Source organism: Macaca mulatta, chromosome 18 (genome assembly GCF_049350105.2).
Source record: "Macaca mulatta isolate MMU2019108-1 chromosome 18, T2T-MMU8v2.0, whole genome shotgun sequence".
In the NCBI taxonomy this organism is placed as follows: Eukaryota; Metazoa; Chordata; class Mammalia; order Primates; family Cercopithecidae; genus Macaca; species Macaca mulatta.
In genome coordinates, this window is record NC_133423.1 from 5,552,501 (window position 1) to 5,576,082 (window position 23,582).

The window sequence follows — 23,582 nt, forward strand, 5'->3', positions numbered from 1 at the left end:
TTTCTCATTGTGCGCCAGCGAGGCCGATCCAGGCTGTCCTTTTTCTCCCCGCACTTAGTCTAAGAGGAAGAAAGCAAACAAGACAGAGGAGTGAAGCCCCCGTACATACATGCGCCGGGGGGAGATGTCAGGCGCCGCTCCACCTTCCAAACAGTCACAGATCAAACAGTGTCACCCCGCCGGAGCGCCACTTGGTGCCCCGCGCTTCCCCCCGGGGGGCTTGGCCGCCAGGATCGCCGCTTCTTCCAATGCGAAATCTAATGCAAACACATTTTGATCATGGATTTTTGGCCGGTCTTGATCTTCCAACAGAAAAAAATTTGAAAAATACACAAAAAGCACCCCCCCTCCAAGAAAAAAAAAAAGGCAGTAACAACCCGGAGAGTGTGTGCAAAGGGGGTGAAGAGCAGACATTCACTGGGTGGGCGAGATGAGCGTGGACTGTTCCCCCCCCCCCAAACTCCTGGGAGAGAGGGAGATGCACTCTCGCTCTCTCCTCTTTTCAGTGAAATATAACACACATTCGGATCGCAGAGCTTTCAGACAGTCTCAACTGATAGACAGACACATCGAGCTGCTTTTCCTGCTTCAGATTTTACTCCTCCTCCTCTCGCCAACGTCACCCTGACAATTACAAATAGGTCTCTCACAAACCATACCTGTCAATCTTTTTAATTGCTTTGTTTTCTTTTTTTCGGAGCTAAACAATATGACAAAAAAAAAAAAAGAAATCTTAATACAGCATAACATAAAAGACTGTACATTGGAGGAAGACATTCAGTGTTGTTATTGTAATCCACTGGCTGATACCGGGTAAAACCCATATGTTCTAAGTTAAGTAGACATTAGTTCCTGCAGATTTTAAAACCTGTTAGTCCCCCCCAACACACACACACATACACATACACACACTTGCACATTCATACACACTCAACCACGTGCATCCAAACTACCCTTGGGTGAAGCATGTCCTACATTTGGGGGGGAAAAATACCTGTGTCGCTTTTGCAATCTCAGGTTAGGGGTTAGCTTTGGCTGGGGAGGAGCCCAGAGTGGCTTTTATATTTTGGTAATTAGTGGGTAACCGAAAAGTAATAGATTTTTAAAATTAAAATTTACAATATAAATAAAATTTAAAGATGGACTTAGTTCATCACAGAAAAGTGTGGAAATATTTAATTTGGCCTCTCTATGAAAAGTGAATTGATACTTGGTCAATGCACGCCAGTAGGGAGAAAACGGACACGATGGAACGACAGATCTTTCTAGCTGTGTTCGAAAATGAGGTCCTCACACATCAGGGCAACGTCTCCAATTCAGTTAGGTCTCTCGGCATTCCCACCTAGAACTTTAAAATGTGTCTCTGCTCTGGGAGTTTGGCCTTCTGGTTTTCAATATGTGTGTTCTCTTCCAGTGGGAAACCTGTAACAGTCTTGTAGAGCTACTTAAAACGTTCATGGAAAAACATGAAATCTAGGCCAAAATAAATAAAATGGCTTAGTTCGTGCAACTTGCATGGGACAGACCGTGGACAGAAGGCACGGGCAAGGCGTTCCGGGGACAGGAAGCCACCAGCCTGGGGCGCGGGAGGCACTGGACTTTTCCCCGCCCCGCAGTCGGTGCGGGTGCGCGTGCGGCGGCGGCGGCAGGGGCTCCCCGCCCAGCCCGGGGCCCCCGGTCGTGCCCCGCCGCCCGGGCCGCGCTCGGGGTTGATTCGTACCACCTTGCAAGGAAGTGAACGCTTCGCACGGGAAGGGGAGGCGCCTGCGCCGGCCGCCGCGCCGCTCCGGGGACGCCCGGGGTTGCCGCCGGCTCGGGGCCGCGGACGACCGTGGGACGCACGAGTTCCCCGTCCCCCCTTGCCCGCCGCCCCCCCCCCCCGCCCCTTGCCCAAGAGGAGTCAAATCCGGCTTTTAGAGCCCAAGGAGGGTGGGGATATCCGGTGCCTCTCCCGCGCCAGGAGGAAGGGGGAGGGCGGAGAGGATCCTTGGCCAGTCTGCGCCGAGCAGATTCAAACCAAAACAAAAAGATTAAAGGAGCAGCGGCCGGGGCGACAGCGGTCCCCAGGCCGGGACACCCGGGGTGGTGCGCCCGGGTTCGCGGGGGCTGCGCCGGCGCCGGGGAGGCGGGGGGAGCGGGAGCGGGAGCTGGCGACGCGGGGAAGAGGGGGGAGCCAGGGGGAGGGCGCGGGCCGGAGGAGGGGCGGACCCGCCCGCCCTAGCCGAGCAGAGCACAGCGAGCCGAGCGGCCCGGGCGGGGCCCGACCCCGGCCAGCGTCGGCGCAGAGAGCGGATGGAGGCGCGGGCCATGCTGCGGCTGGCGTCCTCCGGGACCCGGGCCATCGTGGACATGTCCTACGCCCGCCACTTCCTGGACTTCCAGGGCTCCGCCATTCCCCGAGCCATGCAGAAGCTGGTGGTGACCCGGCTGAGCCCCAACTTCCGCGAGGCCGTCACCCTGAGCCGGGACTGCCCGGTGCCTCTCCCCGGGGACGGAGACCTCCTCGTCCGGAACCGGTGAGCCCGGCGCCCTCCAGCCCCACGACCCTGTCCTCGCCCCCGGCTCGCGCAGCGCCGCTCCAGCCGTCCCCAGCCCGCCCGCGTGCCCACACTCCGGCGCGCGCTCGGGCGCACAGCCTGACTTTGCGAGATCCCGGGAAGTTGAACCCGCCGCCATCTGGCGAAGGAGAATGTGATGTGACTGTTGCTGGTGTGAATATCCGATGCCACTGAACATCCTCATAACTGAGGGTTATTTTAATTTGGGATTCCCCTCCCCTCCTCCAGCCCTCCCTCCTCCCCCTCCCGCTCCCGAAATAAAACCGACGGGACCCAGAAGGGGAGGCTCCCCGCCGGCCCGCCTGCGCGCACCCACAGTTCCTGCGTTGACATAATCTTTAGGGTGGAGCGGGAGCAGCCTGGACGCAAACTGCGACGTTTAGGTAAACGTGCTTTGGAGGAAGGAGGCTGGGACCCGGCTGGCTTTCCCTGTTCCCTCCAGGTTGGCAGCCGCCTGGTAGTGGCGGAGCCTGTTGTTGGGTGTGTGGGTGTGCACCTCGCCGGTGTTGTCTGAGTGTTGTCAGTGCAGCGTGACTGTTGTCTGTCCCCTGAGTGTAACGACCCCCGCGTGGCGGGTGTCCTGGGCAGCTGGGCCAGGGTCGAGGTGGGGGCATGGCTGCCTTTGCTGGCACGTTTTGCAGACATTCAGGTGACACCGGGTTGTTGCGAGACCTTCTGGCTCTTCCACCCCCCACGCTCCCCACCGTAGTGTGTTTCCGCCTCACTCATCTTTAGTAACTGGCGAAGCAACAGGGAGGAAACGGACCTCACTCTGTATCGGAGCCTTGCCCGCTTGGGTCTCTGCTCCGTGGGTCCCTGGCTGCCCGACTTGGCTGGCAAGGCGCTCCTCTCTGCCCTCTGCAGAGGCCTGCAAAGTCCCATCGAAATGGTTACAGTGCTGCATGTTTCAAGTTGAATAATAATATCGAAGGGGAGGAGTAAGTTCTGACTGTAACTTTTTTGTAAATTCTGTGCTAGAAAGTACCGCAAAGTCCCATGCACGGACTGAAGGACAAAATGTACCCTTCCTAAGTAGCTTGGTGTAGCATTTAATCTGTCCATTTTCGAGATTCCTATTAGCCTTCCTAACATGACTGTAGTATGGAAGAATGCTGATCAGGGTATAAAACTTTTGGAAACCTTTTGCGAAGAATGATTTGAACCATGGGTGGGATTGTGTGGAGGCGGGGGTGGGGGACTGGTCTGGAATGGCTTAAAGGGGAGTGTGTAGGGATCCTTGAAAATGTTTGCATTGGCTGTGGACACAGTAGAGGATTGATTCATTATGGGATGAAATGCCAGTGCTGTTGAGAGCGTGCACACAGCCCAGCTAAAAAGAAGGGCTTGAGTGTGTTTTCACGGGGAGCACACAAAACGCACGAGTGATTTGCTAGAAGTTGAAATGACACCAGACTGAAAAGATTTCCCAACAAACTTTGACGGGCAAGAAGTTCCACACAAGGTTTTTCCCTTTTTCTCCCTCTGATAAAGTATATTCTTGACTGCAAACACTAGTATAAACACACACACGTTTGTGAATAAAATTCCTTTTGAAAATAGTGTGATATGGGGAGGAGGCGACTGAGCGAGGAGGGGCAGGGGGAAGGTGGGACGTTAGAGAACTATAAGCCACAGCCTGGTGGGACCACCCGCCTTCGGTGGAGAGGTGGAGAGGGCTCCTGCCGGACTGCGCTGGGTCTCCTGGGCCTCTCTATCTGCAAGTGTTAATCAGCTCTGTGGGGTTTTTTTCCTCCTGTGATTCCTCTTCCTTCAGGCTTACTTCTACCCTGGGACCCCTCCCTTTCCCCTTCTCCAAAGGGCAAGTTCTTCCCTGGGGAGAGAGGCAGAGCCAGGGTGCCTAGGCACTGCCTGCGCTGGATCACCAGGGTTGGTCCCGGGGCGGGAGACAGGTGGATCCCTGAATTCTGTAGTCAGAGCGCGGGAGTGCAGACTCCCATGTTTGGAGCTCCTCAGTGTGCTCAACTGTAAAATCCATGCTTCTTTTTTCCCTGCACACATGCCAAGAATCCCTTTAATGTAAATAGTATCTCCATATGAACAACCTGACCTCTAGTTTCTTCCTTGAATCCTTAACGGAAAAGAATGGGGCCAGTTTTCTTTTGAGTTGGGAGGGGATGGAATCTTTGCCTCCCCCTTTCCCTACTCTGTTGGAAAATCTGCTGCCACCACCACTTTGTAGGAAGATCCTGTATTCTTGCAAACAGTGTCAGTGGATGTAACATTTTACCGAATTTTTTAAGAATAGAGGCTTAATAATTCACTGCATGTTAGTTCATTTTAATCCTAGACCAAATCTCCCCTAAGCAATGTTAATTGCTTTAAATTTTATGCAAGTGCTTCTCATTTTTATCATCATAAAATCCGCTCTAGAGTGAATTGAGTAAGCTTAAATTCACTTGTTTGGAAAGATGTTTGGAGGTTTTAATTGTACTCTTTTTTTTTTTATTTCAGTGAACGATTTGCACATTTCATTGCATCTTAGCAGAAAATACAAATTCTTCATTCACAGGGAGGGATGTGCTTGTAAGCTAGACATTGATTTAGGATAATAAAGTTTACTATTTAGAAAAGATGTAAGAAGGGGTGTATAAAATCCCTATAGAATGTATAATTGATGGTCCTTTATCCAGTTCTTACCTTACTGTTTTGTGTATCCGAGAACAACTTCCCATCTCCCCCTCTACGCTCAGTCTTCAGAAAAGAAAAAGAGACACCCCCAGGTTAAGTCAGTTTACGCACTATTTTTAGCTTTTTTCGTAAGAAGGTGACAGATTATTTCGTTTCCAAATATTTCTAACGATTTTCTGCTCAAGTGTAAGATAATGGAGCAAAGAGTTTGTAGGAATGGCTAAGGGAAGGTGGGGGATGGGGAAGGCGTTTTTGATGAACGGTTTGTTGCTTACGGGAGGGGAACAGTATTTTGTGCTGACTCTCCAGGCTGAGATTCCCCCCTACACACACACACACTTTTTTTTTCTTGTCTTTCTTTTCCTTCTTCGTTTATTTCTCTTTTTTTCCTTTCTTTTCCTTTTCTTTTTTTTTTCTTTCTTTTTTTTTTTTTTCTTAAGGCAGGTCTGGTTTGGGCGACTTTGTTTTGTCTCCCAGTATTGAAGGCTTTTACTCTGGACTTGAATCCTCGCCTTTGGTTTTTGATCAGAGGAAAGCGTTCCCCTCCCCTCCGCAGGATCGCTCTGTTTCTCAGTGAACAAGACGAGGGAGTTTAGCACTTTTTAGTACATATAAGCTGGTGATTCTAGAAGGGTATAGATTTGGAGAATGCCTGCGCCGGTCCTATTCTTTTTTCCTGGGATTCCTGGATTTTAGTCTCAAGTGGGTCCTCCCGTCGGATTACTGGAATCCTGCACTCATTGCATGCACATATTTTTAATTAAAGGGGGTTACAGGGAGGGTCTCCAAATGCTCGCATCCTTCCCAGCGTGTCTTTCTTGTCTTTCTGTGGCTCCCTGGCCCTTCCGCCCCTGCTCCGCGTCCCAAGCCCCCGTTCGCTTTGCGCCGGCTGCGCTTGAACTTGTTTCTGGTGGAGCAGAAGGCGCGAGCTGCGGACGCTCACGCAGAGGTAAGGACTCTGGCGGGTCCCGGGCTGTGGAGGGTCCCCAACAGCCGCGGGTGCGAAGCCGTGTCAAAAAGGGGATCCCGGTGGAGGTGGGGTCAGCGAACCGGGGGCAGGGAGACCAGGGAGAGAGCGCGGTGCGAGGAGCCAACCGAGCCACCGCGGGCGCTTGCCGTCAGCCAGCCTAAGCCTCCTTCACCGACGACGCAGACAGTTTAGAAGACGGCAGGGCGGGAGAGCGAGGGTGAGAAATGGGGGTGCCTGCGAGGCCAAGGTCATGGTCAAGCCGCCGGCGGGCCCTGTCTGGCGGCCACTGCGCTCCGGCGCGCCGCGTGTGCGGGACTCGGAGAGAACTTGTCCACCCAGTCGGAGCTGCGCGGCCAGCGCTGGGACGAAGGGCACCGACTGGGCGCGCCTGCCGGGGGCTGCTGCCCGGCCAGGAGAGGCCGAGGTCATGGTCGCAGGCCTGAGGAGCCTCCGCTCTACCGCGGCGCCCGGCCTGCGCGGTCCCGGCCCGCCCTGGAGTTGGGGTCAATGATCCCCCCTCCGTGGTGGCGGTGGGGAGGCCGCAGGACTGCACGGCTGGAGCTGAGGACTGCGGCGGCAGGCACTTCTGAGGGAGAGGGAGTTGGACGGACGGAGCCTGGACGGGCACACGGGCCCCGCTCGTCTGCTGCCACCGCTCCAGCGCTTGCCCTTGCGAATAACTACGATGTTTGGTGTGGTTTTTCAAGCAAAGCCCCCTGGCAAACTCAAGCAGCCGCTGGCTGGCTGCAGCCACCCCAGCTCCCAGCAGAGCCCCACTCCCCCCTCCCAAACTTGGCCTCTGCTAACCGGGTCCAGCGCGTGTGCGCGCTCCCCAGGCTGCTCCGGTGTGCGTCCTGCTGCATCTCTCCACCTCTTCCCAGGAAGTGGCAAACCACAGCCTGGGGCGGGGAGAGGGGGAGTTGCATTTTCCTCCTGCAGAGCCCCCAGGGCGTGCCCATTCCGAGGTGGGGAGGACTCCGAGGGCTGCCGTCGCAGAGGGTCTGGCCGCCCGGGAGTCCCTCCGAGCCCAAGGCGAGGTCTCCCTGCAGAGGAGCGGCCACTGCCTTTGGGACTGCGGAGACACCAGGGGGACAAGGCGGGAGGGATGAAGGGCGTGGGAAGGGTTAATCATGGGCAAAGGATTGCACAGAACACAACTGGCAGTGGGTCGGCTCCTGTCCCCCCACCTCCAGAGCAAACCCTGCCGCCACTTCCACCCCCATGGGCACCTTTCCTGGAGTTTGCTTTACAGCCTAAGGCAGAGGCACGGAGACGGCTCCAGTTGGCTCTGCCCTGGGCTGCTGCTGTGAAGTCCAGAAGCAAGCTCCCGGAAAGTGGGCCCTTTTTAAAACGCCAGGCCTTGAAAATTATGTAAATTTAAAGGAAAGATGGCAGGTTCATTTTCCCTTCTCTGAAAATAGAATGTAGGAAAAGAAAAAAAAAATAGAACATAGGCATCTTGATATTAAATGCCAAATGAGAAACCAGCAAAACTCATCTTCCCCTCTTCTTGTGATTGTGTATCTTCTATGGGTATGGAATTGTGTGGGGTGTTATTGAGGCTGTGTGGTGTGCTGGCGTCTGAATGCAGCTTGACATCACAGAAAGCAGTTGCTCCCCGTGTTCTTATTTCTGCAATATACAGAGACTTTTCTGTCCTGTAGATACACGGGGGATGATCATAAGTGAGCCTTTATAAGCGCAGAGTATTATCTATATCACAGTGAAAGTGTATCGCATACAGGGCAGTTTTGGTTTATTAAGTTAAAAGTGAATTCCTTCAAAATGACCTACTTAACAGCTTTCCTCCTGCCACCAGTTACTATTACCTTTTCATTCGATTACAGGTGGAAATGACATTTTTAGGGTCTTCCGTTATGTGTCTAAGCCACCTCCTGACATTCTTAGTAGATGGCTTTTTTCCTCCTATGTATCAGGATATTTTTGTTATGAGGTATACTGAGATGAAAAAGGCTGGGAAAAATACTGGCCTCGCAATTAAATTGACTCTGGATACCAAAATGAAAATAATCATCTGGTATTAATCAAGTTATGTCTCTGCTTCTTGTTGAGGAAAAATATAGTGACGATTTGCTTTCCTTTTCATCTGAAAAGGACTGTGAAATGTTGAATGTTTCATAAAAATCGCTCTACCCAATTTTCGTTCAATTAATCAAAATGCGTATTTTCACACTGGATGTAGTTACATCAGAAAGAAAATTTGCGACAGCCACTCTAACAGTGCTTCAAACAACCCCTGCAGGAACATGTAGCAACCAGTGACCTTGTACATTCCATCAATCTTTAATAATATCATTGTCATTACTATTATTATCTTAAGTGTTAAATTGTTGCCAGAATCAATACAAGTCTACTTCTTTGAATATATTTTATCCCAGTGTTGTTTTTAACATCTTTGTTAAGAGGCCAATTAATTTCCAACTCACAGCTCCAATGAAGTTTATATATAATGAGAACTTCCTGACTCTTTTTTGTTTTCTTTTTTTTTTTTTTTTTTTTGCTTATTTCTACTTTTGAAAGAAAACAAATAAATGGCATGTGAAAAAAACAACTTGCCATTTAAAATGATATGAAATTATTTCTAAACTGATGACAGGATAAAATATGCCAAAAACTGAGTACAAAGCATGTTGAACTAATACTTGTGTAATTTCTTTTTTTTATCTGGGCAGCAGGACTAATTTTCTCAAATTCGATCAGATTGTATAGCTTAGCAACCCCTCCACAGTAGCCAGAACTAGAGGAATTTCTCTAAGCAGAATGTAAGTGCCTAACAAAAAACCCATCGTAATATATTTGTTTGTTTGTTTTCTTTTAGATTTGTTGGTGTTAACGCATCTGACATCAACTATTCAGCAGGCCGCTATGACCCCTCAGTTAAGCCTCCCTTTGACATAGGTTTCGAAGGCATTGGGGAGGTGGTGGCCCTAGGCCTCTCTGCTAGTGCCAGATACACAGTTGGCCAAGCTGTGGCTTACATGGCACCTGGTTCTTTTGCTGAGTACACAGTTGTGCCTGCCAACATTGCAACTCCAGTGCCCTCAGTGAAACCCGAGTATCTTACCCTGCTGGTAAGTGGCACCACCGCATACATCAGCCTGAAAGAGCTCGGAGAACTGTCGGAAGGGAAAAAAGTTTTGGTGACAGCAGCAGCTGGGGGAACGGGCCAGTTTGCTGTGCAGCTTTCAAAGAAGGCAAAGTGCCATGTAATTGGAACCTGCTCTTCTGATGAAAAGTCTGCTTTTCTGAAATCTGTTGGCTGTGATCGTCCTATCAACTATAAAACTGAACCCGTAGGTACCGTCCTTAAGCAGGAGTACCCTGAAGGCGTCGATGTGGTCTATGAATCTGTTGGGGGAGCCATGTTTGACTTGGCTGTAGATGCCCTGGCTACCAAAGGGCGCTTGATAGTAATAGGGTTCATCTCTGGCTACCAAACTCCTACTGGCCTTTCGCCTGTGAAAGCAGGAACGTTGCCAGCCAAACTGCTCAAGAAATCTGCCAGCGTGCAGGGCTTCTTCCTGAACCATTACCTTTCTAAGTATCAAGCAGCCATGGGGCACTTGCTTGAGATGTGTGCTAGTGGAGACCTGGTTTGTGAGGTGGACCTTGGAGATATGTCTCCAGAGGGCAGGTTTACTGGCCTGGAGTCCATATTCCGTGCTGTCAATTATATGTACATGGGAAAAAACACTGGAAAAATTGTAGTTGAATTACCTCACTCTGTCAACAGTAAGCTGTAAAAACAGAACAATGACATAAATCAAGGGAGAAAGAAAATGGGCACTTTATGTCTCAGAATTACTCAAATCAATTTATTTTTAGTTGGTAATGGATATAATATTTCTTAAAACAAAAGTAAGGTGTTAATGAATAGGTCTGTCTCCTCCTCCTCCTCCTCCTCCTCTTCCCTTGGGGGGAAAAAAGTGCTAATAAAACTTCCCTCCATGGCTAAGAGGGAAAACGCTTACATTCAATTCTTTAGTCATGGATGGTCTCGTTCCAGATTTTGTTGTTCCAGGGAACTAAATTCATTCCTGATGCCAGATCTGATCGAGTCAGTATGTCTTCAGCTTGATCAGATTTTAAAATCAGTTTTGAAAGTGGTTCCCCAAAGAATCCTTGCTTTGGGAGAATTTGGTCTTACGCTCATAAGCAGTTCATGAGTGAGAAGTGTAGCAAAAGCCAGCCATATATTTTCAGAATCTGTATCCTCAGGAAACGCTCCTTTTTTTTTCTATAAATCACTAACCAACTATCTAAATGGACATGTGGGGGAATTTCCTCCCAAATTTGATTTTGTTATTAGAAAAATGATTCTGTGAACAGAGATGTGTTTTGAAGAAGTAGCACGTAATGGCTTTTATCTACCATCACCCTGGTAAGGCACATGTGAAATGGAAATGTTCTCTTTCCTCTGAAGCAGCAAATTAATGTTGAAAACTTACATAGACAGAAAGTAGGTTTTGGAAAGGGAAACCACAGAGATTAGGGGGACTTAAAATTAATATAGGCACAGGAAAGAGAAAAGTATGCGCTCCATTCACAGTGAGGGTTCGCCACAAAACACGGGCCCCAGGAGGGAAACGCTGTCTAGGCACACCGCAAGGCCTTAATAACAGTGTGCTGCGATGCCCGAGGTACGGCATGTCCCATCGCCCTGTGCCCTGTAGGGACCTCAGTCATCTCAAGGAAGAATACATTTGCTTTTCCTTAGAGGCTTTCAAACTAGAAGCTGATTCTGGGAACAGAACAGCAGCCACTCATTCTGCATTCCTGTTTCCCTCTCCACGTGTTCTGGTGGAATGAGATGCTCCTTAGCACTACAGCCTGATGTCCCACATTCACCCACTGACCACACGGGAAAAGCAGCAAAACCTGCACCCTCTCTTCTGAATCACCCTGTGGCTCATCGGCCTCCCGCTTAACCTTTAGTGCCCTGAAGACTGCTGCCGCTGTCACCATTGCGCAGAAACCCCACGGTGCCCTTCTAATTGAAGGTGAAGCCCACCAGATTATTTTTCAAAGTCTTTGGTTTAGGTGTATCTAACCTGCTCAATCAATATGGACGCAATTAAAGATGCTCTAGGAAAGTTGGGGACCGTATTTAATTTTTCTTTCCTTCCATCTCAGGAACAAGGAAATCCTACTGCTGAATAGCTGTTAGTATGTATTTTACAAGATTTACTCATTTTCAGGTACCTAATGTAGCTGCTAGCATGCATGCACAACAATACAATTTATATGGTAAATGGAACCAAATAATGGCTTCACTGAATGTTATGGCTGCACTGAAGGGAAATGTCACGGTAAATAGCTGCCAAATTATGGATCATGCCGAAGTGTCACAACTGCACTAAAGACAAATAGCACTAGAGGCTATTGCCACTGTGACGCTTTTGAGTTATGAAGAAGGGTAGCGGCCTGATGCGAGGCTCTTTGTGTCCTCATTATAGCAAAGGGTTACTGGTGCAGAGGACTAGGAAAGCCTGTCCAGTGTGGTGCTTAGTTATTCATCCGTCCCTTTCAGACCTAACAGCCACAGCAACACGGAAAGAGACTTTGCCTCGCTTTTACATTCACAAACAAACAAAGGAGGGGGGGAGCAGGTTTTATGAATGTAACTGTGCACAGGAAATGACTGGTAATGGAAAAATGTTGTAATAAAATAATCTAATCAAAGAATATTATTAAATTTAACATAGTCGGTGTCCAAAAGGCTTAGTTGCCTCTTATGCAGATAGATGTGTGAAATCTAAGCAATAATGTACTTTCTCCCTTTGTAAAGACTTGGGGACTAAGGGCATTACCAATTAAATTGCTTCTTCGAAACTGAAGTGAGTCTCGGTTTCTTTCATTTTAATGGGAGAGTAATAAAGATGAAAGACCAACATTTTAACTGATGGATCCCTTAAGCTACAGAATAGAAATTTATTATGTTTTGAGGGAATATACTAAATTCAGCTATGTAAAAATAAAATTCAAACACCCAGGATTGAAATAAAATATCATCTGAAAACCTCATGTTCTCTCTTTCCACAAACTAAGAAAGTGCACTGCATGCTGTTTTCACTTATTCTTAGAAAACAAGCATGAAAGATTCCGCCCATTCAGATAATGCCAAAAATATGTTTAAACTTTTTTTTTATTCTTTTGAAAAATGATTTGTAAATTGAGGGTCATAGTTCAGCATCAGTTTCATCTTCTGGGATTATTGTTCAAGACCAGCCTCTAATGGGAGGTGAAATGGTACGATGGTCTCAACACCTTTCTTGTGAACTGTAATACATATCACAAAAAGTACATCCATAATTCAGGGCAATTGTCAGTCTTTGTTTTAGAGAAGGGGCCGGGGTGGAACAATCCCAATGGGTAAATTATTTCTCAGTGTGGACTTCTCTGCATGTAGGGCTTAAGGTCACCGGCCGGGCAGGGTGGAAGGAGCTTGCCTCTGAGAAACTGAGGAGTCCCAGTGATCTGTTACCATTTGGTTATGACTTCTAAAGAGCCAAATGCTATTCGTTCAAACTTGTTTTGCAGGCGGAAAATACCAGCTGTGTCATTTAGGGGTTCCTTTGATGATGACTACTGCTGTTAACTGACTTCATTAAAAAAAAATTTTCAGGGAATAGTTTGCAAAGAAATGAAGGAAGTTTTGCATCATATATTCTATAAATTGTCATATGATTTCATCTGGATGAAGTACCTCAGGAGTAGGATAGAGTCTCTGTAAATGGTCATTAGTATTACATTCTGTGTTTATCTAATGAAAGTGCAGTGACAAGTAGCTGCTTCTTATTAAAATGAAAATCCTGCGTTATGTACTTGTGGAACATTCCAGCTAATGAGGATGTAATGTTCTCAGTACAACACAGACCTTCTTTTTGTGTTCACCACCACAAGATGCTGGAAACTTGACAAATGATATCATTTAAGACACATGCCTGCCTTAGGGACCTGGTTTTTGGCTTCCTGTTTCTGGCTTTTATTTGGGTAACATTTATAATAGCCACCCGACTTGTACCTGGGTAATGTTTTAACCCCTTCCCCGGAGTTCTCAATTAGCACGAATTTACTACAGTCAGGGTTTCCTTTAAATTGGGGTGGGGGTGCTAAGCACTGAAAATATTTTTCTTGATTACTTTACCATGTGGACATATGGGATAAATACTGTATTTCAGATTTCTGTAAAAATAGATGAGTAATGCACAGCTTTCAGAACAAAAACAATGAAAAAAAGACCAGGCACTATCAACTTTGGATAACAATCTCCTAGGTGTTAAATAAGTTTTCTGAATGCAATCTGGATGCAAAATGGCCTGATTTGATGAATTCATAATTTTCTTCTCTACACTTTCTCCTCTCGTTTTATTAAATATTTTATTAGTTAAACACAAGAATTATCTATGTAAACTTCGTGGACTTTTTTTGTTGAAAGTTAGATGTTCAATAACTAATTTCCTAGTTATGGCCCAGCATTAAATGTTTATGATCATATTTCAAAATTCAAAATACAAAATTGGATTATCAGTACGGGTTGGTGTGGTCGCTTTGAACTGGATTATCAATACGGTTGGTGTGGTCGCTTTAAACTTTTTCATTTTTTTTCTATTTTTAAATTTTGTGGGCATCTGGAAGGTGTATGTATTTATGGGGTACATGAGATGTCTTGAAACAGGCATGTGATGTGAAATAGCACATCATAGAGAATGGGGTATCTGCCTCCTCAAGCATTTATCCATTGAGTTGCAAACAATCCAGCTACACTCAGTTATTTTAAAATGTAGAGTTATTATTGTTTATAGTCACCCTGTTGTGCTATCAAATAGTAGGTCTTATTCCATTTTTTTTTTTTTTCATTTTAAACTTTGAATTTTATTTTTCCTAGGCTTATAGCATCATGCTATCCCTCTTGTAAAAGGAGGAATGCTTGGCATGAGAACCTTATTGCTGTTACCATGAACCAACTATGGAACATTGGCAAAAAAAAAAAAAAAAAACAGTTATACAAAACACAACATTTTAATAATATGTGTCAGATCAAGTGATTCTTCGTAGTAGTTGATATTCACAGGAAGTCAAAAAAGTACATATTTCAATTATGTCTGCTTGAATCCTGTTTAATTCCTTCCCTAGCTGAGTAGCTAGTGTGACACAGTGGCAAGACTAACGGGGCCTTGTGGTCCACACTGTCCTCGAGTCTATTCTTGCCCATTGTAGAGCGGCCCATCGGTGCTAGCTCACTGCATCCCAGGAGGCTTGACTGTCCTCAGGAATCATGTTGGGGTGCCCTCAAACCGTAGGGTAAGTATCATGGTGAGCAGAGTTTGGGGAAAACCAGTACGTTTTCGTGTATGCTGAGAAGCACTGGGCAGACTTTTTCGTTTGTTTGTTTGTTTTTGAGACAAGATCTCAGCTGTCACCCAGGCTGGAGTGTAGTGGTACAATCATGGCTTATTGCAACCTTAACCTCCCTGGTTCAAGCCATCCTCCCACCTAAGTCTCCTGAATATCTGGGACTACAGGTGCGCATCACCATGCATGGCTAATTTTTTTTTTTTTTTTTTTTTTTTTTTTTAGTAGAAATGAGGGTTTACCATATTGCCCAGGCTGGTCTCGAACTCCTGGGCTCAAGCAGTCCTCCCACTTCGGCCTCCCAAAGTGCTGGGATTACAGGCATGAGCCACCATACCTGGCCTAAGTACAGAAATTTGAACATGTGCCTCCACCCCAAGCCAAAATTTCCCTTGAGGAGCACTATCTGATGGTAGCTTTGAAATGATATGAAATTAAAATACTTAAAATATCCTGCACACAGGTGGTAGCATCTAATGTGAAAGATGGATTTATGCTTAGAGCTCAGAAAAATCCTCATAAAATTATTGTATCTTATCCTTGGCACCTAAAGAACCGAACAGGGTCTTAGAATGATCAAATGGATGGTTTCTGTGGTTGGCGGGAGGTGTTGAAACGTGGGTAAGGAATGGTGTCCTTAGAAGAGAGATTGCTCTAGATGATGAAACCCTGGAGGTCCATGGTTGCCAGAGAAACCTAGAGCTGGAAGGAGCCTGCACCCCTCTCTGGCCCTTGTGAATGAGAAGACTCAAGTTCTATTTTTGTTTTTGTTTTTTTGTTGTTTTTTTGAGACGGAGTCTCTCTCTGTCGCCCAGGCTGGAGTGCAGTGGCCAGATCTCAGCCCACTGCAAGCTCCGCCTCCCGGGTTCACGCCATTCTCCTGCCTCAGCCTCCCGAGTAGCTGGGACTGCAGGCGCCGCCACCTCGCCCGGCTAGTTTTTTGTATTTTTTAGTAGAGACGGGGTTTCACCGTGTTAGCCAGGATAGTCTCGATCTCCTGACCTCGTGATCCGCCCGTCTCGGCCTCCCAAAGTGCTGGGATTACAGGCTTGAGCCACCGCGCCCGGCCAGTTTTTGTTTTTTTGAGAAAGAGTCTCGCTCTGTCGCCCAGACTGAAGTACAGTAGCGTGATCTCGGTTCACTGCAGCCTTGACCTGCTGGGCCCAGGCGATCCTCCCACCTCAGCCTCCTGAGTAAAGTTAAGACTACAGGTGTGCGTTACCATGCTTGACTAATTTTTTTTTTTTTTTTTTTGGAAGAGACAAGGTCTCCCTTGTTGCCCAGGCCGGTCTCAAACTCTTGGGCTCAAGTGACTTTCCTGCCTCGGCCATCCGAAGTGCTGGGATTACAAAGTGCAGTGGCATAAGCCACTGCAACTGGCCCCAGTTGCTTTTAAACTGTGAAATTTGGGTTTTAAAGAATAATCTAGTTCTACCCATTTTATGCATGAAGAAACTGGGACCCAGAGAGAAAAGGTGCCCTGTCCAAGGTCATGGAGCCCGGACAATGGCCAATTCCCTCCCATCGGCCAGGTGACTTCTCTGCAGTCCCCTTTACCATCTGCCCGGGTCCTTTGGGATACGGCTGACCAGGGTTTTGCAGAACAACAATTGGCCCTTGTTATAAATCTTTTTGTGGAGGAGTTGATAAACCCAGTAGAAGTATCACAGTTCTGACCATGAAAGTGTGTTCAACTCTAATCCAGCACAATTAGGATTCCAGATCATTTGATTCTGTGTTATCTAAATATCACAGTCTTCTGAAAGTTAAAAACAAACAAGTCAGCCTCAATGGAATTAATGGTTGAATATCCATAATTTAGTTTTAATGCTACAAGGAAGGGCTCCTATCAATGTGTTCTTATAAATCAAATAAAATCAAATAGAGAAAATCATGTGTAGAGCGTTCATTCTCTAGAAGGATTTCACCTACATGTTTTTGCCTATAGAAAGCTGATAGTGTTTGACTATCATAATCTTTGCCTTCATAGCAGAATATCTAGAATTTGAATTTGCTGCTCCACACAAAATCAAATCCTGAATCCTGTAGACTCAGTTCCTTGGGGGATGAATTCACTCACTGATGGCAGGAAGTATTTTAAGGTGAAGGGGATATGCATGGGGAAGACATCAGTGGGTCCACATTTGATGCTCACATGTGGCAAGAACCCTATATTCTGTATAAATGACAGATCATAATTAAGGGTCAGAAAGAAGCCCTTCAAAACCACATGACATTGAACATCCATGTCTTTCCACATCGTTTCTGTCTTCCTTCCCTCGAACTCATGCATAACAAGCGTAAACTTTCAACTTTACATGAACAAATCCCTTCCCAATAGAAGCAGCTTCTTTTAACATTGAAAAACCACTTCACAGGAATGGCAACAATGTCAAAGGCAATCACATTTTGTAGAAAACCTCATTTCTCACTGGGGGACTGGTAGCGATAGTGTTCCCTCTATATGTTGTTGGAATTTACATTTGGAAATTGAATTGTCTCCTTGAGGGTTTTTACTCAAAGTAACTTGGAGAATTACTTGTGGAATAAGGGCCAGTTGAAGGAGCCCCGGTGTCAAGCCAACTGTAGAGAATGCTCATTCTCCAGCAGCAGGAAAATTAAAATGCCACCACTATCAGTATTGGAGAATATTTGTCCTTTCAACTTGTACATATACTTTTTGTAACATTTTGGAACTTATTTGTGCATTTGACGTATTTGATTGCAATTTTGCTGTCTTCACTTCTCTGCTGTTAATTGGGTAGAGACAAATGATTCCCATTAGAGAAGGAAAAATTGAAACACAGAAAAATGACTTGCCCAAGATCACTTATCACTGGTTGAGCAGAGCCTGGGTCCATGGATATTTCTCAGACCAAGGCTGTTCTTCACTAGAGAGGGGTGTTTCCTACCCACTAACGTCCGTACGAGTCACCTGTTCATTTAATGGTCCTGATTCAGGAGGTGCAGAGGAACTCGGAGTCAGCATTTTCCAGGTGACCCCCCCCCAACCCATGCTGCTGGTGGCAAGGTCCTGGATTATTACACTGCCTTTGGAGAGATTCCCATCTTGCAAAATGGTGCTTCATCAGGCATTTAAGAGCAATGCAAAGGCAACCTGGGTGTGAATTGCAAAAACAAGGGCTTGATATAACTATGAAAATGGTTCCTTTTTATCATCACATTTTCAGCTTCGTTAAAGGAATCCCCCTTCTGAAACTCAGCTGTGACACCTGATTGTATGTCTGATATTCGGAGGGCTCTGGTGGCAGTTGTTTTCATACAGTTCTAAACAGGGCAGGAAGTAAGTCCAGAAAGGTATCAGGAGTGACCTACAGTGGGCCCTAGACCTCCAGCTTCACCGCCTTTCAGATCAAGGCAGGGCTGAAAAGGACCTAAACTCCTTGGTGTTTCCCTTATGCTTTTCTAATCGAATTCTTTGTCATGCCAGTGTTCTCCCCGCTGGTCTGGTGTCACCAATTAAACCTCACTCCTTTAGCTGGAGTGGTTAGTAAAACTCCTAGAAGGCCTTTGGGGGGTCCGCTGTCACTCAGCTTATGTCGTCATTAGCAAGATTCTAGACAACTATCCTGATGAAGAGAGGAAATATCCCATTTATATCACCTTTGAATCGGGTCACTTGAAACAAGCGATGTGGCAACACATGTAGCATTTATTTAAAGATTGGCCCATAGAAATTATAGTAATGTAAGAGGCAGTAGCCTTCATAAGGGAAACGTTATAAACTATACGAATGCTTCGTAATACATCGCTGTAGTCATTGGAATAACGCCTGTCTGTCTAGGACAAATGCAAGAAAACATCTTGTTATCAAAAAGGAAGCCAATTGAGCTGTAGATAAAATACAGTTTTAGGAGTTTGCAGATAGCCCCGGATGCCCAGGCAGGGAGCCAGCATCTGTTCTGGGCTCTCACGTACTGCCCTGTGGAAATCGGGCAGAGGCCCCCACACCGTGTCCCTGAGCACCTGACCTTCATCCTTCGTTTGGGGTTCCAACTGTGGTCAGCACAGCACATAGTCTCCTGGGAACACGTAGCCAGGCTTGATGTGCTTTTTCTGCATGTGCCACAACCCACAGGAAAGGCCTTGGAGCCGAACAGGAGGGTCTGGGGAGATGCCTGTGAGCAGCGGCAGCAGCAGAATAAGCAGCTCTGCTTAGGCGCTCGCCGGAGTCCAGCACACACTGGAGGCAGAAAGAGGAAGGATTGGAGGCGGCCAGGGATGACCTCAGAAAATTAGGGGCAGCAAGGAAGGTAGGAGCCAGGGTGGGGAGAATGGGAGTAGAAAGCTTTTGGGAGGCTGGGCTGAGCTGGGCTGGGGACAGGAAAGCTGGACCTCTTGTGCATGTGAGCTTCTTGGGGCCTTTGCAGACCATACGCGAGATCTGAGGCACCCTGGGCTCTCTGGCTGCCAGGTGGGACCTTTGCTTTGACCAGCAAATCTTAAAAAGATGTGGCTGTCATTTAATAACAGGACTGGTGGGTGACAGTATAGGTAGTGTGTTGCTTGCCTAACTTCAGTGAGTTTATTTTCACCACTTTCCCGGTCCTGTGGAGGCAAATATCTTCTCACTGCTGGGTTCCACGAGCACTTCATTCAGATCTCATTTCTAACGCCTTCCACAGTGTCTTGTCTCCCTGGAAACTGTGGGCTCCTTGAAGGCAGGACCCATCTCACCTCACTATCATCTCTGTATTCCCAGGACTTTCCTGTGGGGTTGGAGCGTAGTACCCGCTGAGAAGTATTAAATTAAGGTGTGCTTTTCACTTTCATTTTAAAATGGAACAAAAGTCCACACCCAGTGCCTCACACGTGTATACTATTGCAGGATTTCAGGACAGGCACTCCAGTTTTTTCCAGTTGCAAATGAGACCCTAGAGAGCTGGTGCTGGTTCCTTTCAATCCCACACCACAGCCTCAGGCAAATCATGGGCCTTCACTGCCTGAGGGTGCTCACCTGGAAAGCCAGGGAAACCGGTCCGCACACCTGGGAAGGCCAAAGAAGATGGATAATGCGGGTCTAGGGTGTCCACCTGATGGTGCAACAAATACATATTTTGTTCTTCAGATGAGTTTCAGTGTTCTGTTGGCAGCAAACCCATGTGCTTCCTTAGCACTCCCCAGAATAAATCCCTGGGTGCTGGACTTCTTCAAAAGTCTCAGTAGTGCCTAATACTTGGGCATTGGAATTGAAGTCTCTGGACTGCTCTGACCCTCATGTGTCAGAGAAAGTTGTATTGGAACTGAAGAGGGTCCCAAGAAGTACCCAATGCATAGTAGGCTACGAATGTGTCAACTGAATGATTCAGCGAGTGAACAAAACAATGAATACTAAACCCTTGGAAAGATAAGAAGGGCTATCAAAGATAAACTAGACCAACTTTCATCCTTCCACGAAGAGTCTCTTTAGGATTCTGCCCATCACGCTTGGGCCCATCACATGTGAGGACCCCGTTCCCAGTGGACAAGGGTGCTGTCTGGGGAGACTCCGTTGGGTGGTGAACCTTGTGTCTTGCCTGCATGTGCCTGCAAGTCAGACTGGCCTGAGCTCAAAGCCCACTCTTCCATAGATTGTCGCCACAACTTTAGGCAAGATTTTTAACGAACAGGAACCTCAGATTTTTCATTTTCGTTTGTCATCTATGCAGGAGGAATAACAATAACCCTAACCTCTGGATGCCATCCCATAAAGCAGAAAGCGCCTGTCCCGATGCCCAGCCCTCAGTCATACCAGCTCCTCTCCCTGCGTTCCCCTTGGAATGAGAGAGGCACAGAGGAGAACTCTGGAAATGGCAGTCAGGGAGGTGTGCACAGGCTCCCCATGCCCTGATGCCAAGACAGTAGTTACAGCCCTTACAGTTTTTTGGACTTGGAAGTAGGAAAAATGAGAGGAGATGCCACTGGGTGAATAGCAAGATTTTGTAATTCATTATCCCTGTGATCCTTATCACCCAAAAGTGGAAGAGACTAAATTTTTTTAAGTGGAATAAAATTAACCTGTGACAGGCCCCCAGTGGATTATTTTTAAATCTAACAGGATGTGTTGGGGTGCAAGCATCAGAAAATCTGGCTGAAACTGGCTTAAACAACAGCAGAGCTCGCGGCACGGGAAGGTCCACAGGTAGAAAAAACTTCCCGGCACAAGCGATCGTGGACCCAGCTCCATTTCCCAGGCTTTCCCTCAGCCAATGCCGTGCTCCGGGCCATCTCAGACTGCTTCATCGGACGGCTGCCTGAGGGACAGGATCTGCATCTACTCCATCCAAACCCTGCCACACCACCCCTCCCAACACAAGGCTGGGCTGAGCAAAGTGTACCCACGGCAAGAGGAGCAGGTGTCTCTCTGGGGAGGAGCCAATCCCACCCGAACCACAAGAAACCTCTGGTGCTGTTAAGACACAAGACAGAATGGGAAGAGACAGAATGGACGCTGGGAAGGGAAACTGCCCACCGCTCTGTGGAATCGGAGAGTTCCAGGACCACCATGACAAGACAGGGCCAGCCCGGCACACCTGTCCCCTCTGGAGCTGACGTGATGTCCCCCTGAGGTGCCCATGCACATTTGAGGTGGAGTCCCGCAAGACCCCCGAGGGCGGAGGCCAAGGGCATCACTGCTGGATCCCCCGCACCGAGGGCCACACAGAGCATGCTGGGCATTGAATCAAAGCTGGCCAAGGACCAAACTTCTCCTTATCCCAGGCCCCCTGCTCAACCACTCCCTGCTATGTAAGTGCCAAGGTGGAGGGGCCACTGCAGAAGGGGCACGCCTGATGAGGGTTTCGTGGGGCACCCCTGGGGTGCTGGTCAAGCTTAGACTCTGCACTCTTTTCTTCAGCAAAGAAGATGATATTATTTCACAAATGAAGACACAAACGAACTGGGGCTCCGAGAGGCTTCTCTAATGCACCTGATATGACAGTTCCTTGTTCCTTGTTCCTTACCTTCCAACCACTCTTGGAGTGGGAGTTCAGGTGCCAGGGAGGTCCCTGAACACCAGCCACCAAAGCAGGCCCCGGCTTTTGCCATCTCTTCTGCAGGTCCAGCCAAGTCCCAGGGCTGCGCGGGTGAAGCGGTACAGGGCAGGTCAGCAGCCGGGTGTGCAGCACAAGGCGGGGTGCCTGCCTCCAGCCCCCAACGATGGATGAATCGCTTGGAGCAAGCTTACCCCTGGGATATGAGCCGTGGCAGTTGGCTGCTGCCAGCAGACACCTCTTACCTGGCCTAAAACTGAGCCAGGTGACACCAGATAAATGTCTTTGATGCTGACCATAAGAACCCTTCGTGTGCTACATGCCAGCGGTCATTTTAACTTGCAGAGTGTCTATTTATTATAGAACATGGAGATTGGCTGAAAGTTTTTTGTTATTTTTAGTGGCAGGGTCTTGCTCTGACCCCCAGGCAGGAGCAGTGGCATAATCCCAGCTCACTGCAGCCTTGACCTCCAGGACTCAAGGGATCTCCCTGCCTCAGCCTCCTAAGTAGCTTGGACCACAGGCACATACCACAATGCCCATCTAATTTCTTTTTTCTTGGTGGAAACAGGGCCTCCCTATGTTGCCCAGGCTGGTCTCAAACTCCTGGGCTCAAGCAGTCCTCCCACCTCAGCTTCCTAAAGTGCCGGTATTACAGGCATGAGCCACCGTGCCTGGCCTGGTTGAAAGCTTTTTGGTTTTTGTTTTCTGTTTTCTCCAGTCTTACAGTGCTGAATGGTTGAAAGTTTAAAGATAAATTTATAGTTAATGACTTTCCCAAAATGAAGGCTGGCCAATGGAATCACCACTAACCCCTCTTTGATGAAATGACTAATGGCTTGTTTTTAGTCATTTTGGGAGTGAAAGGGAACTTTGTTCCTCACACTATTTCTTTGAGGATGAGGAGTTTTCCACCCTGCTGAATCCACAGTTCCTTGGTTTGTGATAATCATGTTTTCCCCTGTAGTGTCTGCTTTTGCACGCGTCCCCAAGGGGTAAAAGATACTACTGACTTATAACTGTGACAACAGAACCACAGACCTTCGGATCCAAGAGGGACCTTAAAGATGGTATCATCTACCTCCCTTGTTTTGTAGGGGGGAAACTGAGGCCCGAGGAGGCATGGCAGCTGCCCTAGGACACACACTCTGCCACAGTCACCCAAGCCTTGGGTGAGCCTCTCCCTGCTATACTCTCCCAGCATAATATAAAGCACTTCCAATTTTTTTAGAAAAGTAATATGCAGCATTCTTTTTCTAGAGCTTTTTATTCTAAGGTCATCCACCCATTCTGTTAATGGCAGAAAATCTGTGATATTCGGTGGAAAATTCTGTCGTTTAAAAGCTCATGACTAGGAAAGGGATCCACAGAGAGGCTTGCTACTGCCACGCATCAGCAAGCAGGTGTGTTCCATTGAAACACTTCATTCACTTTTCCACTGTAGAGGACGTGATCCCTAAGAACGTGTGACTGGCTGTGACACAGCCCTAAACTCAACCAGGATGGGCCATCCCCCAGGCATCACCTTGCAGGACCATCGGGGATGAGGGACGTCAGCCCCTGATCAGGAGCCACGGGCTGGAACCAACTGTGACATCAGAGTTGCTGGTCATGATGAGACAGCCCTCTCATGGCAGTCATGGCCCCTTGTGTGTATCTTTCTCCTTACCAGGAAAGACCACCCACACGAAAAGCATGAAAAATGCTGGTGACTGCATACGGTCCTGGGAGTCCGGCTACCCAGAGCCAATGCCAAAGAGCAGGAATGAACGTCTTTCCCTCGGCCTCACCCTATCTGGCTGCTTAGTAAGATCACCAAATGTTGGGGTAGAGAGAAGGAACTTCAGTCAGCAGACTGTGAATGAGAGTTGGACCCCATGACCAGCTAAGGGGCATTGTATTAGTCTGTTCTCACACTGCTGAGAAAGACACACCTGAGACTGGGTAATTTACGAAGGAAAGAGGTTTAATGAACTCATAGTTCAGCATGGCTAGAAAGGCCTCAGGAAACTTAGTCATGGCACAAGGAGAAGCAAA

At 47.7% G+C, this 23,582-nt stretch overlaps 2 protein-coding genes across 2 annotated transcripts in view; one reads left to right on the forward strand and one right to left on the reverse strand.

Moving 5' to 3' along the window:
• TSHZ1 (teashirt zinc finger homeobox 1) overlaps window positions 1–488 on the reverse strand; it is a 79,868-nt gene extending 79,380 nt beyond the window's left edge. The window contains exon 1 of the mRNA XM_002800976.4: window positions 110–488. The gene's annotated coding sequence lies outside the window, so the exon portion shown is untranslated. The remainder of the gene's footprint in view (window positions 1–109) is intronic.
• Window positions 489–2,051: 1,563 nt separating this feature from the next.
• Window positions 2,052–12,035, forward strand: PTGR3 (prostaglandin reductase 3). Its single transcript, XM_001090670.5, has 2 exons — window positions 2,052–2,516; window positions 9,017–12,035. Exons 1-2 carry the CDS (start codon window positions 2,293–2,295, stop codon window positions 9,939–9,941), a joined length of 1,149 nt encoding a protein of 382 aa, XP_001090670.3. The 5' UTR covers window positions 2,052–2,292; the 3' UTR covers window positions 9,942–12,035.
• Window positions 12,036–23,582: the final 11,547 nt, after the last annotated feature.

What these genes read in the sequence shown, in the direction of transcription:
- PTGR3 (XM_001090670.5), top strand. Translation starts at nt 2,293, where the DNA reads ATGGAGGCGCGGGCCATGCTGCGGCTGGCGTCCTCCGGGACCCGGGCC. An exon ending in GACCTCCTCGTCCGGAACCG is followed by an intron (nt 2,517 to 9,016) that starts GTGAGCCCGGCG and finishes GTTTTCTTTTAG; the next exon opens with ATTTGTTGGTGTTAACGCAT.